Consider the following 13831-nt stretch of genomic DNA (forward strand, 5'->3'; position numbering starts at 1 on the left):
CTCAGCCGGCAGCCCCCACGAGACCTGCCCCACCTCTCCCGCTCCTCCTTCCTCACCTGTCCAGGCTAGTCGCCAGGGACCAACATCTGGCCAGGCTGGAACGGGCTCAGAAACTAATCTTTGCCAGCTCGTTTTTGTATGTGGGCTTCTGATGGGGTGCATCCACATCTGTGAGAATCTCGTAGACTCTCTGACGCCTATGTTGGTGGTTTGCGGAGAGGGATCTCCTATTACTGTGTTCAGAGACGATGATTACTGAGAATGCTACACAGCCTGCAGGCGGTGCCCGAGGACCAGGGGCAGGGCAGGGGCCGGGGTGCCGTGCGGGGCCGGGGGCGGCCCGCTCACTTCGGGGGTGTTGGAGCAGCGCGCACGCAAGTGGCCAAGAAAGCCGCAGCCAGGGCGGCGGAGACACCTCAAAACCACACGGAACCTTGGGGCTCCGGCCGCCCACGGCGCGCAAGGTACGCTTCGGGGCGGTCCCGCCTGACCCCGGAAGGGAAAGTGGTTTTGGGGAAGGGGAGCGAGGAGAGCGAGTTAAGTAAAAGTAGAAAACAAAGTCATTCTGCTCCCCCCGGGCTGCCTCGCCCCTGCCTCTTCTTTGCCCCGGGCTCCTTCAGAGGGGCTCCCTCCGATGCCGCGACACTCCCTGGGTCCCAGCCTGAGTAGGGGGACCGCTAGCGTCTGACCGCTGCTACCCCGACCCTCCGGATCCAGGTCGCCGCGAAAACCCGGAGCGGAGCATCTCTCGGGCGGGAGCCGCCCTGGGCGCGAGCCCACTGGCGCGCATGCTCAGTCGCGAGTAGGAAGCTCAGCGCGGCGGTGGCGGCTGCGGTGCGGCCGGAGGGTGGGAGGGGCGCAGCGGCGGGCGGGCGGGCGGGGGCGCGGGGCCGGGGTGGGGGGGCTCTCGCCCGAGGTTCCTGGGCGCTTTTGGGAGCGTGGAGCCCGGCGCGAGGTGCGAGCGAGCACGGGGGCCAACGAGCGCGGGGTGGGCGGCGGGCGGAGCGCAGCCGCCGGGCGGGCGGAGCGGGCGGGGAGCCTAGGTCTCCGCGGCTCGGGACCCGGCGGCGGGCGGCGATGTTCCACTGCATCCCCCTGTGGCGGTGCAACCGTCATGTGGAGACCATCGACAAGCGTCACTGCTCGCTGGTCTACGTCCCCGAGGAGATCTACCGCTACGCCCGCAGCCTGGAGGAGCTGCTGCTGGACGCCAACCAGCTCCGCGAGCTGCCGGAGGTGAGTGTCCAGCCTCACCTGCGCGCCGCCCTGGGGGAGCGCAGCCGGGCCCCGCCAGCCTCGCGCCCTCCTCTTCCCCCGACCCCGTCCCCTCCTCTCCCCTCCCCTCCCCTCTCGCCCCCTCTTCCACCTCGGGACCCGGCAGGCAGGTCCCGCGGAAACCACGTCTACGTTCATTCACCTGCTTCTTCCTCCCACACTCCTCCTCCTCCCCTCCCCTCCCCCTCCCCCTCCCGAAAAGTTCCTTTTCTTTCTATACAAAGCGACTTGCTGTTTTCTGAGTAGTCGTTGTAGCTTGTGCAGTTGGGAAAACGTTCTGTGCCGATAAGTAGTTTATATACATATCTAGGTACTAGTGCCCGGCACTTGTGACTGGGCAGGTGAGGAGCCAGGTGGCCGGGGCCGTTCCCGGCTGGAAGGACCGAGCGCGGCATCCGGCTCCCGGGGCGGTCTCCTTGTCTCGCATTCCCCGATCGCTGGCCGGGGCGCCTTTTCCCTTCGGCCTGGACTGGGCCGGGAGGAGGTGGGCAGCGCGCGCGAGAGCCGCGCTATCTCGGCATCTTCCGAAGAATGTGCTCCGGGCCTTATCGCGGGTGGGCCGTGCCGGGAAGAGCCGTAGCTGCCCGGGCTCCGGGACCGGCCGTGGGGGGGCGGGGCAGGAGGGGGGCTGCGCGCGCGGAGCTGTGGGCAAGTGCCCTGGTGCCCTGCCTGCGTGGACCTGTTGCGTGGAAGGAGCCGCGGTGAACGTCAGCAGAGGCTCTGCCGGGTGGGCCAGCCTTGCAGCCGCCGCTCCCGGAGAGGCCAGGTTCAGCCTGCTGACTTCTGCCCTTGCAGTGATAAGTTACCTCTTCAGAGTTGTTTATGTAAATTAATCACCCTGCCGCGGCCAGGCTAGTCAAGCGACACATGCTGATTGTGCTTTAATGGAGGGTCAGGGACTGCGAACTTTTACCCTTCGAGCTTGCCCGGAAAACTTAGCTTGAGTAAGCCTGAAGGAGGAAGGTAGCCCAAATCCAGGGCTGTGCAGGAAGTTGGGGCAGTTAATCCGAAGGTGTGCAGGAAGTGCTGCTGGCAGGCGAGAGAGGACCTGAAGGCCCGAGCGTTGGAACTCAGATGTCTTGCAGGACCCTTTGTTAACACAAAGCCAAGACATGGTCACAGAAACACTCACCAGTCAAATGTTCTGGCATGTTAGAATGACCCGATTTGTCCTCCAGCCCGATAGAGTGTTTTAAACAGCAGAACTGTGTTTTTCTCAACATTTCAAGTGTTGTTATTCTTCTTGGATTAACTTTCCTTGGTCTGCGTAGAATTGATTGGATGGTTTGCTGTGTGCAACGGGGGTGTGTGTGTGATTATCCTCACTAGGATCTTTGCAAAGCCCCCCAGGCTTTATTTAGCCTAGAAGCAGAAAAGCCATCTAGTTCCCTCCGGCATTTATTATTTTGCGGGCATTTTCAAACACATGGTTTTGTCTGGCCTTTAGCTTCCTTAAATTTGACTTAAAAGTCATGAATTCACTTACTGCCTTAAGTTATAATAAGTTTTAGGCATTGCTACTGCCAGGAATATAGAATACTGTATGTAATTTAATACTTTTCAAGGGCTTCAGAATAACGTTGTTAAAGCTTGAGTGAAAAGCTGTTGGACTAGAAATGTTTCAGTGCTCTTTGTGGTGTTTTTGTTTGTTTGTTTTCTTTTGTAGAGCTGGAAGGTTTCCTGTGACTGGATTGGCTTTTCACTCCCTTCTGCAAAGTTTGTGGGTTTTTCTGTAATGTTGGGGGATTCAGCTTGGTATGGGAAATTATGGGGTTTGGATGTGTTAGGTATTTCTACTGATTCTAAATGGAAACTTCTCAGAAGCTCAAAATACAGTCTGATAGCCCTCAGTAAATATGGTAATAAACAAGCTTTTCAAAGGCTAGAAGTGGTCTGGCATATGGGTAATTGCTCTTACAGCTCTTAAAGTAGTTTCATAGTTTTCAAGTTGTGTAAAATCTGTTTCTCCCTGACTTTTCGTGTGCCTGGGTGTGTACAAGCCAGACTCCAGCAACCGCCTTCAAAACACGGATGTTTCATTCACAGTCTTTGCTTGGGCATCCGTTGTCTCCCGTCTGAGGTCTGCATAACTCATTACCGCTGCTCACTGCAGTCCTGGCCCCCTCCCCCAGCCCCTGTCTTCTTACCTGCCACGTCACCAGTGGGCCTCTTCTGCGGACAAACCTCCAAGGTCCTCATGGTGGTGGCCATACCTGTATTATGTTCTCGTCTCCGCGATTCATTTGCAGCCAAAGGGGAAGCCTGCATCCCCCAACCCCAATAGCAAAAGTACACATGCTCCGCAGCCTTCAGCACTGAGAAAAGCGTCTCCTCTCCCTGAAAGTCTGCAGCCTCTGATTTGCTCCAATCCCCTTGTTTTCCAAATTGAGACTCAGGATTGAAGTGACTTTCAGGGCTGTACAGCTGGTATGATACAGTCGCTATGGCCAGCTCCCCCCCCCCACCCCCCAGCTCTCCCCTTTCATGTATCTGCCAACTGAGCAGGAATCTGGACTATTGGGCTTCTCACCTCCATCAGAAGAACCTCAGTTATTTAGCCCCTCCTGGTTTACTCCTGTCATGAAAGCTTGACCTCAGTAGAGCCTTTATTGACCCTCCAGGATTTGCTAGTTGTGGGGGATACAGAGATTAAAGAGGGTTTAATCAGCAGCTTTGTGGGGAGACAGTGACTTTAGTACAGGTGTGGTGGGTGTGGTTGGAGCGGGCACTGCAGTTATCAGTGGTTACTGACCTAATCTGGCGACCTTTTGCTGAACCCGCATCACCGTCCTCAGCAGTGTCTCCACCCTGTGAGCCTCTCACGGCTGCAGGGGACTAGAGCCCTCGCCTTTGGCCTCACTACCCCTTCCCATCCTCCAGCTGGTCCCCTCCCCCAGCCCCATCCCTTTGGGGTGTGTGTTAACAGAGACACCTCGAGGTGCCCCCTTGGGAGCACGAGCTTGGCGTCCAGTGGGTCCTGCTGGGTAAACCCCTGTTTATCTGTTGAATGAAGGCTGCTGGGTCTGATGCGGATCTTTCTCCTCTGCTGCTTTCTTGTCCCCTGAAGCTCATCACTGCTCCAGCATCTGTCCTTCTCTAATGGAGTCAGAGAATATCCAGGTCTTCAGAAGTGAAGGTCATCCACGTGGTGCGGTTGTTTGTTCTTCCTCTCTGTGTTCCTGATGACATCAGTTTTCCCCTCAATCTGTGCACGATGCTCAGATACCTTCAAACATGTGTTTACTGTGGTCTCTGTAGCCCACTGCAGGGCCTGGTCTACTAGGCAGCAGACACTTGGGAGTGAATGCTCTCAAGCCTCTCTAGGTTAAAAAGTTGAGTTTCATCCTGTCACCTCCTCTTAGAGTTCAGTCAGTCCTTCCGTGATCGCCAGATGACATTATCTCAGATACCTGCCCCTGCCCTTCCTTCTTTCTCGTATCCTGCTTTATTTTTTTCCCTAGCCCTTAGAACATTCATCACCCCCTGATTCCAGACTGTGTTCTTGCTTGCTTGTTCTTTGTCTCCTCAGCCAGAACTTAAGCTCCGTGCCAGCAGGGGGGGGGTTTGTTTGTGGCTGAACCTAGGACAGTATCTGGGACACAGTGGGCATGCCTGTTGCCTGGATGAGTCCTTACGTGCTGTCACGGGGAGATAGCCCTGTTTCTTCGCCATCGTGATTGCCTGTCCCAGACCTGACTTGTACTGTGCACTGGTCTATTGGAATTAGTAAAGACACAGATGTTCAGAATTCAGTGGTCCTGTCCTGCCTATCTTTGTTCTCCATCTCTTCTATGCTGGACGCTTTTGTATTTTGGCCGTGCGTGAGGCTTGTGGGATCTTAGTTCCCCAACCAGGGTTTGAACCTGGGCCCCCGGCAGTGAAAGCACCAAATCCTAACCTCTGGACCACCAGGGAATTCCCTTGTGCTGGACACTTTTGACCACCTTGTCTGTTCGAAATAATCTTCATGCCTTGTAAACATAATTCCTGTGTAACGAGACTTCAACCTCTTCACCTGTGATCTGTTGAGAGGATATCCATCCCCACTTGGAATAAGTCCCTTTTGTCTTAAACCCACCGTGTTTCAGTTTAGGTCTGGCCCCCTGCACTGGCTTCTCTCCCCAGCAGTTCCATTTCTGGAGGCCGGGCCAGCCATTCTTCCTGGCTCACAGGTTCAGGGACTTACTGTCTTGTCTCCATCCATGCTATCACTAGGTCCTGTCATTTCTTCCTTGAGAATGCCACCTTTCCTCTGCGTCTCTCTCTCCCCCCGAGCTGGTTTCCCCTGGATCCCTGCTGTGCGTGGCTGGCTGTCCTCTGCAGAGGCTCTCGGGGCTGGTCTGGAAGGAGCAGGGGGCACGGCTGCTGGAATCAGTTTAGGTGCTGCTCCATCACTTTCATTCTTTCTTCAAGCCTCGGTTTCCTCACGTGTCACAGTAGCACCTACTTTATAGGGTGGCTCTTGGGATTGAAGAGAGAATGCACCCAGAACACTTACAGTTAGGTCTGTGATGTCTAAGATCTTTCTGGATACTATGGCAAGATGCTTTTATTAGGAAACCATGTTTTTTTCCCATATAACAAATTTATAATATTTATACAGTTACTCAATTCTTTCAACAGAATATAATATTTTCTTGAGTTTTGAGGAAACAATGTGTTTTAAACTAGAGTTTAAAGATCTTCCTGGGAATTTGCAAGTTAATTTTTAAAGCCAAAAGTAAATTTTTAATATTCTTTTAAATAATAATTAAAAAAATCATAGATTCTGTAACATCCAGATGACCTTCCAAATGAGGCATGTCATAAAGATTTCCTGCCAGCGTTAGGCTGCGCACCCCTTTGGTTGTCTGTAGCGAAGGGGAAAGGACAGATGTGGGCTTATCGCAGAAATTGTGTTTTGGAGTCAGACGAGGGCTGGAAGTTGATGAACAAAGGGTTCACGACAGTCCGTTAGAGAAGAGCGGTGGCTGGCTGGCTGAGGGGATTCCAGCCCCGTGGTGGTAGAGCCCCACAGAGTTGCCAGGAACTCGCTCCAGGTATTCTTGTACTTAACACACTGTGTGAGCAGTCGAGCACACGGAACAAAATTGCATCATTGTTATACGTCATGTTCAACGAAAGCTGAGCTCTCTTTTATTGGTTTTTATCCAATTTTTACATTGTCTCACCTTACAGTTTTATAAGGGCTAAAGCGTATGAAGCTTTAGATTTGGACAGACTTAAGTAGCATTATAATGAAAATAATTTAAGGCAAAGCCCAGGAGGAAGGGCATCCAAGAGAGCACTTGCCCCTGAGAGCCGTGACCTGCACATTTCTCAAGTTAGGGAAACTTAAGTTCTGCTTTCTCAGAGAGCCTGCTGCTGTTACACAGTTTAGCTCTTGGTTGTTTTCCTGTTCTGTTCCGTGTTAGTCCAGTGCCCCTCCCTCATCTCCTGTTCCCTCTCCCCCCCACCCCCGCTTTACAGGTGAGGAAACTAAGGCCTGGGGAAGATGTCATTTGCCCCAGGTTGGTGGACGTTGGAGTGTCTTTGATTAACTTTGAGTATCTGCTACTTATTAATAATATTCTACTAGACGCCACTTTCTGAGATTTTACTGAGCTCCAAACATTGCATTAAGTTCTCTCTAGAAATTATTTCCCTTAAATGGAATCACCACTCACTTTAGCCCTTATAGTTCCAGTTTTGCCAGTGTGGGCACCAAGACTTACTTAGGGAGTTGTTTCGGAGGCTCGTGTAAGGAACTGGGCCAAGGTCAGCTGTGGAGCCAGGGCGTGCCTCCAGCTCCATGTCACTTGCCCCTGGGGATGGGGCCTGGCCCTGTGACAGCTCTGAGGCATCTCCCTCTTTGGGGAGCTGAGGGAAGACTTCAGAGGGGGTGACATTCACGTTAGAAGGAAGAAAAAACCTGTCGTGGTCGTCAAAGCCCATCCTTCCCAGGTGGCTCGAGCGAGGCTGCCCAAGTGGTCGTGGGACTGGAGAGGGGCCAGGCGGGATCTGGACGGTGTGTCAGGAGAGGCGCCGCACAGGTGGACCTGTCTTCTGGGAAGGTGGTCCTGGGAGGAGCAGAGGATGCTGTCAAGAGCTGCTGTGGTGGTCTGGGTGGGAGGAAACCACCCGGCACCTGTGGGGTGGGCAAGGTGGGATGGATCATGTCATCAAGGACGTTCAGGCCGGGGGTTTCCTGCCCTCTGGTCCAGCACCGTTTCTCCTCTTCCCCTTGCCGTGTTGTGCTGACCGCCTGAGGCCCTTCATCAGGGCTCGGGGGACACTAAGCACAAAGCATTTACCTCCTTGTTGTGAACAGATTTTCCTTGATTATGGGGCGTGTCAGCATTGAACTTGTAAATTGCTCACTAAGCTGTGTATGTAGGCATTGGCTTAGGGGAGAGATGGACAGCCAGAGGTGCTGGGGGTGGGAAGAGTTTGTTTGTTTTTTTTTTGGTTTCAGTTGAATTGGGTCATCAAGTTGATAAAATTGCAGCCATAGTAACACTGGAGATCCTGTGGGTTCTTTTTTCCCAAGTAACATGAGTATGTGCTATGTGTGTACTGGACCACGGACCTCAGTTTCCTCTGTCCTCTGCTGATGCTTTAAAACACTGATGCTTGGAGCCTTTTGATTTCCAGAGTCACTTGAAGTCAACTCGTTGCTGAAATGTTGCAAAAAATATTGCTCAATTCTTTGAGAAAAAGTAAAACTATTCACTTAATAAACGTTTCCTAGAGTTGAGAAAGTTGAGTCATGCTGGTAACGGCAAAATGAACCCATTTCCCCAGTCCCCCTCCCCTCTTCCCAGGGGCTTCCAGAGAGAAGGGTCCGCTTCGGCCCCTCTCACAGCTTCTGGAGCGTTATCCTCTCTGCCAAAAATTGCAGCTTCTGTAACTCTGATACTTGGGATTTCCTTAAAAAGGACCCTTTACGCAGGCTTGAAATCTGGGGGGTAAAGCATAGCTGATATTTACATAAGAGGGTCAGAAATAGCAGCGTAAACATTTCTCAGCAGTGATGACAAAAATCCCGACCATGGTCTCGCCGAGCCATGAACGGAAGCGTTGGGCTCTTCTGGGTGTGGATCCAGTGAGGCTGCAGGCTTCTCTCTGCTCACAGAAGTCTAAAGGAAGTTTGCCTATTTTAGGATTTTCCCCGGAACACGGGGCTAGATGTTTGTCCTCCACTTCATGGAATAGTTATGAGGGGCGATGAGATCATAGGCCAGATCTTAGTAAATGCACAGGAGAAACTGCTGGATGTCCATTTACTTTCTCTTGGGTATTATTTAGTGGACAGGGATGGTAATTTACTATTGCATGTGGTATTTTAGAAGATCTAATCGAGTGTGTGTGTGTGTGTGTGTGTGTGTATGTGTATGTGCCTGTAGTGTAAAATACTTTGAATTTCTAGAAGTAAGATGGAATACTAACTTTTTTTTTTTTTTTTTTTTTTTGCTTATCACTGTTTGGAAGAATTTCCTTATCCAGGCTGTAACTTCTAGATTCCAGAGAATTTGACTCAGTTGGGAGACATTTGGCATTTCTGTTTCCGAGAACCGCAAGGCATGGATTTGTCGTGTGGTGGGTGGAAGGTGTTACACCTAATTGCAGTGTGTTCCAGACTGATTCCTGGATAGCGTGGCCTCCCATCCTGACCGCTCTGGTCACCTTTCTTTCCACAGTCCACACCCACTTCTGGGGGAGAGATAGTCAGAGGGACTATCAGCTGGCTTGTGGTGGACGTGGGGAGCTTGTCAGGTGAGCAGCTGTGAAGCCCGGAAAGGAGCTGCCAAACCTCTGAGGAGGTGACCTGGGCTCTGACTGCCTGACCTGATGTGGAAGATGCTGAGGCCTCTGAGGCTCATGCTGTTAGTGCAAGCTGCCTGAATTTGACTATGATGTGGCCTTGTTTTGTCTTGTTATTATGTGTTGGTTGCGTAGAAGAATTCAAAGAATAAAAAATGTGACATTTTCCTTGATTCCCTCCAAGTGATATCAGACATGAACAGTTTTAGAACGTATCCTTACAGACTTTGCCTCTTCGCATACCACCATATATTTATCATTGTTAAAAGGGAAAGAGGAGTCCTATATAAATTACTTCTATATAAGTTACTATATAAGTCGCGTCACCACTTGCTGTTTTGTACTTAACTCCGTATCCTGGATGTCTTCTGTGTCAGTATGTATAGATGTATGTTAACATCAGTGCTGGTGCTGTAGGTTCCCTTATATAGGATATGCCATGATTTATTTATTTCACCATTCTCCTATCGCTGGACATCTAAATTGTTCCAAATTTTTGCAGCGATGAACTACACTAGATTGAATGTTCTTGTTCATATTACTTTGTACACACATGCAAACGTTTCTTTGCATGGGTTCAAGGTGCATAATCCCAGGATGAAAGGGTACATACTTTACAAATTTCAGTAGATGTTGCTAGCTTGTCAAAGATGATTATTTTTTTTTTTTTGCAGTACGCGGGCCTCTCACTGTTGTGGCCTGTCCCGTTGCCGAGCAACAGGCTCCGGATGCGCAGGCTCAGCGGCCACGGCTCACGGGCACAGCCGCTCCGCGGCATGCGGGATCCTCCCGGACCGGGGCACGAACCCGTGTCCCCTGCATTGGCAGGCGGACTCTCAACCACTGCGCCACCAGGGAAGCCCAAGATGATTATTTTTTAAATCTGAGTTGGGTGGAGGCCTAGTGATAGGAGACATCTACCCACCTTACAGCTAAAGAAGTGCAAGACGAGTGAGGTAAAGTGATGGATCAGAGCAAAATGAACATGTGGGCGGTCCTCTCCCACTCCTGGCTCCAGGTCCTGTGCTCTTTCGGGGGGCTGGAGAAATAGGTGGGGAGATGGGTTCTGTCATCTCTGCCCCCTCTCTCCTCGACTGGGGCTGTTTCCCAGAGACCTGGGAAGACCCTTGGGTGGGCTTCCGTCAATCCGATATTCGTTCCGGGTCTTTGGAAGACTGACATCTAATGCTTGCATTCAGGTGGCTTATGCTGTTTAGTCGGGCAGAGAGGTTGGCGTCACGGAATTCCTAATGTGGGTTGATTTGGTTTCTGGAGCGGGAGGGCAGGGCAGCGTGCAGGCTGTGGGGGGCCGGTCAGCCCCTCCCTCCATCCCTTCTACTGATGTGTTGCTTCTGGACTGGATCTCTTGCTTGTCAGGAAAGTGTGTAGCGTTGGTTAGGAGATCGACCCCTTAGCTGTGACATCTGGGACAATTAACTCAGCCTCACTGGGCCTCAGTTTGCTCATCTGTACAAAGGTACTAATAGACCCCACCTCATGTGTGTGAAGAGTAAATGGGTTACTATGTGTGCTGGAAACAGTGTCTGTTACATAGACAGCACCCAATCAAATCTGCTGGCTGTTGTCATCGTTCTTGGCTGTTTTGTGAGAGAGGCTTCAAAGCCCTTCGTCCTGTCTTCTTCAAATCCTGTCTCAATTCTTGGCGGGAGAGATCTTTCTAAAACACAGATGTGATGGGTGACTTCCTGCTGCAGTGGCTCCTGGCCTGCAGGATACAGCCTGGCTCTTCTCCCTTATCTCGCATCTCTTCCCTGCTTGAACCTTGCGTTTCAGCAGCACTTAGCTGCCCTTGGTTACCAGTCTTTTCATGCCTCAGAGTCTTCAATTTTGTGCTCTGTCTCCTGGGAGTTCCTCTTTGTTGACTTCTTTGTCTGCCTCCCTGCTGGTCATCCCGTGGGACATAGCTCAGGCGATCACTTTCCTCTGAGAACACTTCCCTTCCCTCTTCTCTGGTTTCTGGGGACACCTGTGTCCTTACCGTTACCTCTTTGAAATGATCTCTGTCCCCCATCGAAGCCACAACACACCTTTTCTTCTTTGCTTTCCTGCTGCGTCACAGAGCAGACATTGAAGACATATTCGAGCAGCATTCTTGGGGACGTTTTCAGCCCTTTTGGCAAGTGGATTTAGAAATGGGTTGGGGGCAGACTGTAAGTTGAGCTTACCGATTACTCCATGAAGAGCCGGGCTCTCTGCCATCCTTGCTTGTATGGATGGCGTCATGGTGGTGGTAGCACTGGTCTTGCAGTTGGATAGCCCTGGGCTTGTGTCCGTGCTCTGACTGACACTAGCACTGACCTTGGGCAATTCACATAATCTCTCGAGCCTCAGTTTCCTTATTTGTCTTGAAGAGGTGGTGTTAGTGATGTTCAAGGTCTCTTTGAGTTCTGACCTCCCTGGATGCTAATTTTATGACATTTTATGACTCGATGCCACAGAGCTAACCTGAGGGGAGTGGTCCCCACTTGTGCACGTGACCCGTGAGGTTGCTCAGTGAGGTTTAGTAGAACCACAAGTCCAGGCTTAATCATTATAATCAAGGATTCGATAATAAGGAGAAGCTGTTCCAAACGCTTACCCTCCTGTGGTCAGTTGTTGATTCCCAGAACCAATTAAGGGAAAAAGATCAGCAGATTTTCTTTGGTTAAAACACACATACGCACACACACAGACACACACACACACAGACACACACAGACACAGACACACACACAGGCACACACACAGACACACACACATACAGACACACACAGACACACACAGACACAGACACACACACAGATACACACAGGCACACACACAGACACACACACACAGACACACACAGACACAGACACACACACACCCCAACAACCTCTGAACACTGAATTTTTTCCCCTGTGTCAGTTGCGTTCTCCCAGCTTTTAGGAGTGAGGTAGAATAGGCGCCTTGGCTGGGGCTTTTGGTCTCGTTTTTAAATGAACTCAAGCAGAGTCAGAGGCGCTTGTTTGAAGGTTCACTCTGGGTGGATCTGAGCACCCGGGAGACTGTATTTTGGGAAACCTAATTTGGGGACTGATGATTAAGGAATATCTATGAGTTAAAATCAGACTGAGGTGGCTTTTCGAGGAGTATGTTAGGATCAAAAGCTACAGCCTTCTACTCTTCTGCTGAAATTTGCTTTCCTGACTAGATGTTGGTGTCAGGCTTCCCAGGCAGTGTGATTCAGGAGTGGGGGTTTGGGGGGTCGATCTCTGCTGGGTCCTGGCAGATCCTCCCTCCCCCTTCCCCTATGCACCCTGCATCTTTATTATTTATTTATTTATTTATTTATTTATTGCGGTACGCGGGCCTCTCATTGTTGTGGCCTCTCCCGTTGCGGAGCACAGGCTCAGCGGCCATGACTCACGGGCCCAGCTGCTCCACTGCATGTGGGATCTTCCCGGACTGGGGCACGAACCTGTGCCCCCTGCATCGGCAGGCGGACTCTCAACCACTGCGCCATCAGGGAAGCCCCCTGCATCTTTATTGAGTGCCGGCTGTGCTACAGGCATCCTTCTGTCTGGCAAGGTGGGTATCTTGCCTTGTCCTAACGGAGCTTCCATTCCAAGTAAGGGAGACTGCTGGTAAATGGGTAAGCAAATAAGAATTTCAGATAGCGATCAGAGCTATAAAGCAAACCAAATGGGGAAATGAGGTTGAGAGCCATGGAGAGGTTTCTGTTTTCCAAGAATACCTCTCCCAGGAGGTGACCCTTGCCCTGATGCGGTGAGGCAGCTGTGTGAACAGTGCAGAGCTCCTTGCAAAGGCTCGGGATGAGTTTGGGGTGTTTGTGGGCAGAACGAAGGTCAGTGTGGCTGGTATGACAGGGTGGGGGGTGGAAAATCAAGGTGAAGATGTTGGTGGGGTTAATGTATGTCGGAGCTCAGAGACCCCGGTGAGGAGTTTGGATTTTTTTTCACCAGTTGGAAGTATGGCAGATCATAAGCCTATAGATATCTGATTTGTGTTTTAGAACGTTCACTCTGCTGGCAGGTGAGAGCTTAGTCTCGAGGGAGGAAGGGTTCACGGAGCAGAGAGACCTGGAGAACTGATGGGCTCTTGGACCGGGGTGGTAGCAGTGAGCGATGAGATTTATCTTGGGGGTACAGTCAACAGAACCTGCTGATGTACGTTTTTGGGTTTATCAACTGGGGTGCTGGCAGAGCCTTTACGGGGTTTGGGAGGACCAGGAAAGGGAGTATAGTGGCCTAGGACCTGGTAAGTCCTTGAGTTGGGGTGTGGTGAAGTGTTTATGAGACCCAGAACTTAGGGGTGGAAGCCTGGGTATCAGTAATTATAATAAAGACAGCAGACATTTTTTGAGCAATGTGCCCCGAGCTGTGCTTTGCCTAAACACTTCCCATGATGAACTCATTCAATCCTCACAACAAACATAAATAGCTTTATTATCCTCTTGAGGACACCAGACGTGGAGAGATGACTTAACTTGCTGAAGTCACACAGCTAGTACGAGCAGAGCTGGGGGTCACAGTGGGGCTGTCTGGTTCAAGAGCCAGTATTCCTAACCACTGGACCGTGTTTCCTCAAGGTCACATGCACAGAGACCACGTCTTTGGCACCAAAAGCCACCTGATGGGCCAGGAGTTGCGTCCACTCTGGGAAAGAGGACAGAGACACCTGTGCCCCCTGGGTTATTTTTGAATCGTTAAGAAAAAGAGCACTGAGCTGAAATATTTTAAAAATTAGGTCA

General features: G+C 51.3%; 1 protein-coding gene across 5 annotated transcripts in view; it reads left to right on the forward strand.

Moving 5' to 3' along the window:
* The first annotated feature begins 233 nt into the window (after positions 1–233).
* The window catches only part of LRRC1 (leucine rich repeat containing 1), a 127229-nt gene continuing 113631 nt past the window's right edge, over positions 234–13831 (forward strand). For 2 of the 5 annotated variants that reach the window (XM_089918912.1, XM_089918913.1), the window contains exon 1: positions 234–464. In XM_089918912.1, the coding sequence (XP_089775038.1) occupies positions 249–464 (216 nt within the window). In that variant the 5' untranslated portion in view covers positions 234–248. Of the gene's footprint in view, positions 465–891; positions 1237–9752; positions 10035–13831 lie in introns of those variants that run through there. The other 3 variants (XM_089918915.1, XM_089918914.1, XM_089918916.1) reach the window with 3 other exon arrangements.

This window comes from Delphinapterus leucas, chromosome 10 (assembly GCF_059928025.1).
Source record: "Delphinapterus leucas isolate spDelLeu-1000000601 "Yukka" chromosome 10, BTC_Dleu_Yukka2, whole genome shotgun sequence".
Taxonomy (NCBI): Eukaryota; Metazoa; Chordata; class Mammalia; order Artiodactyla; family Monodontidae; genus Delphinapterus; species Delphinapterus leucas.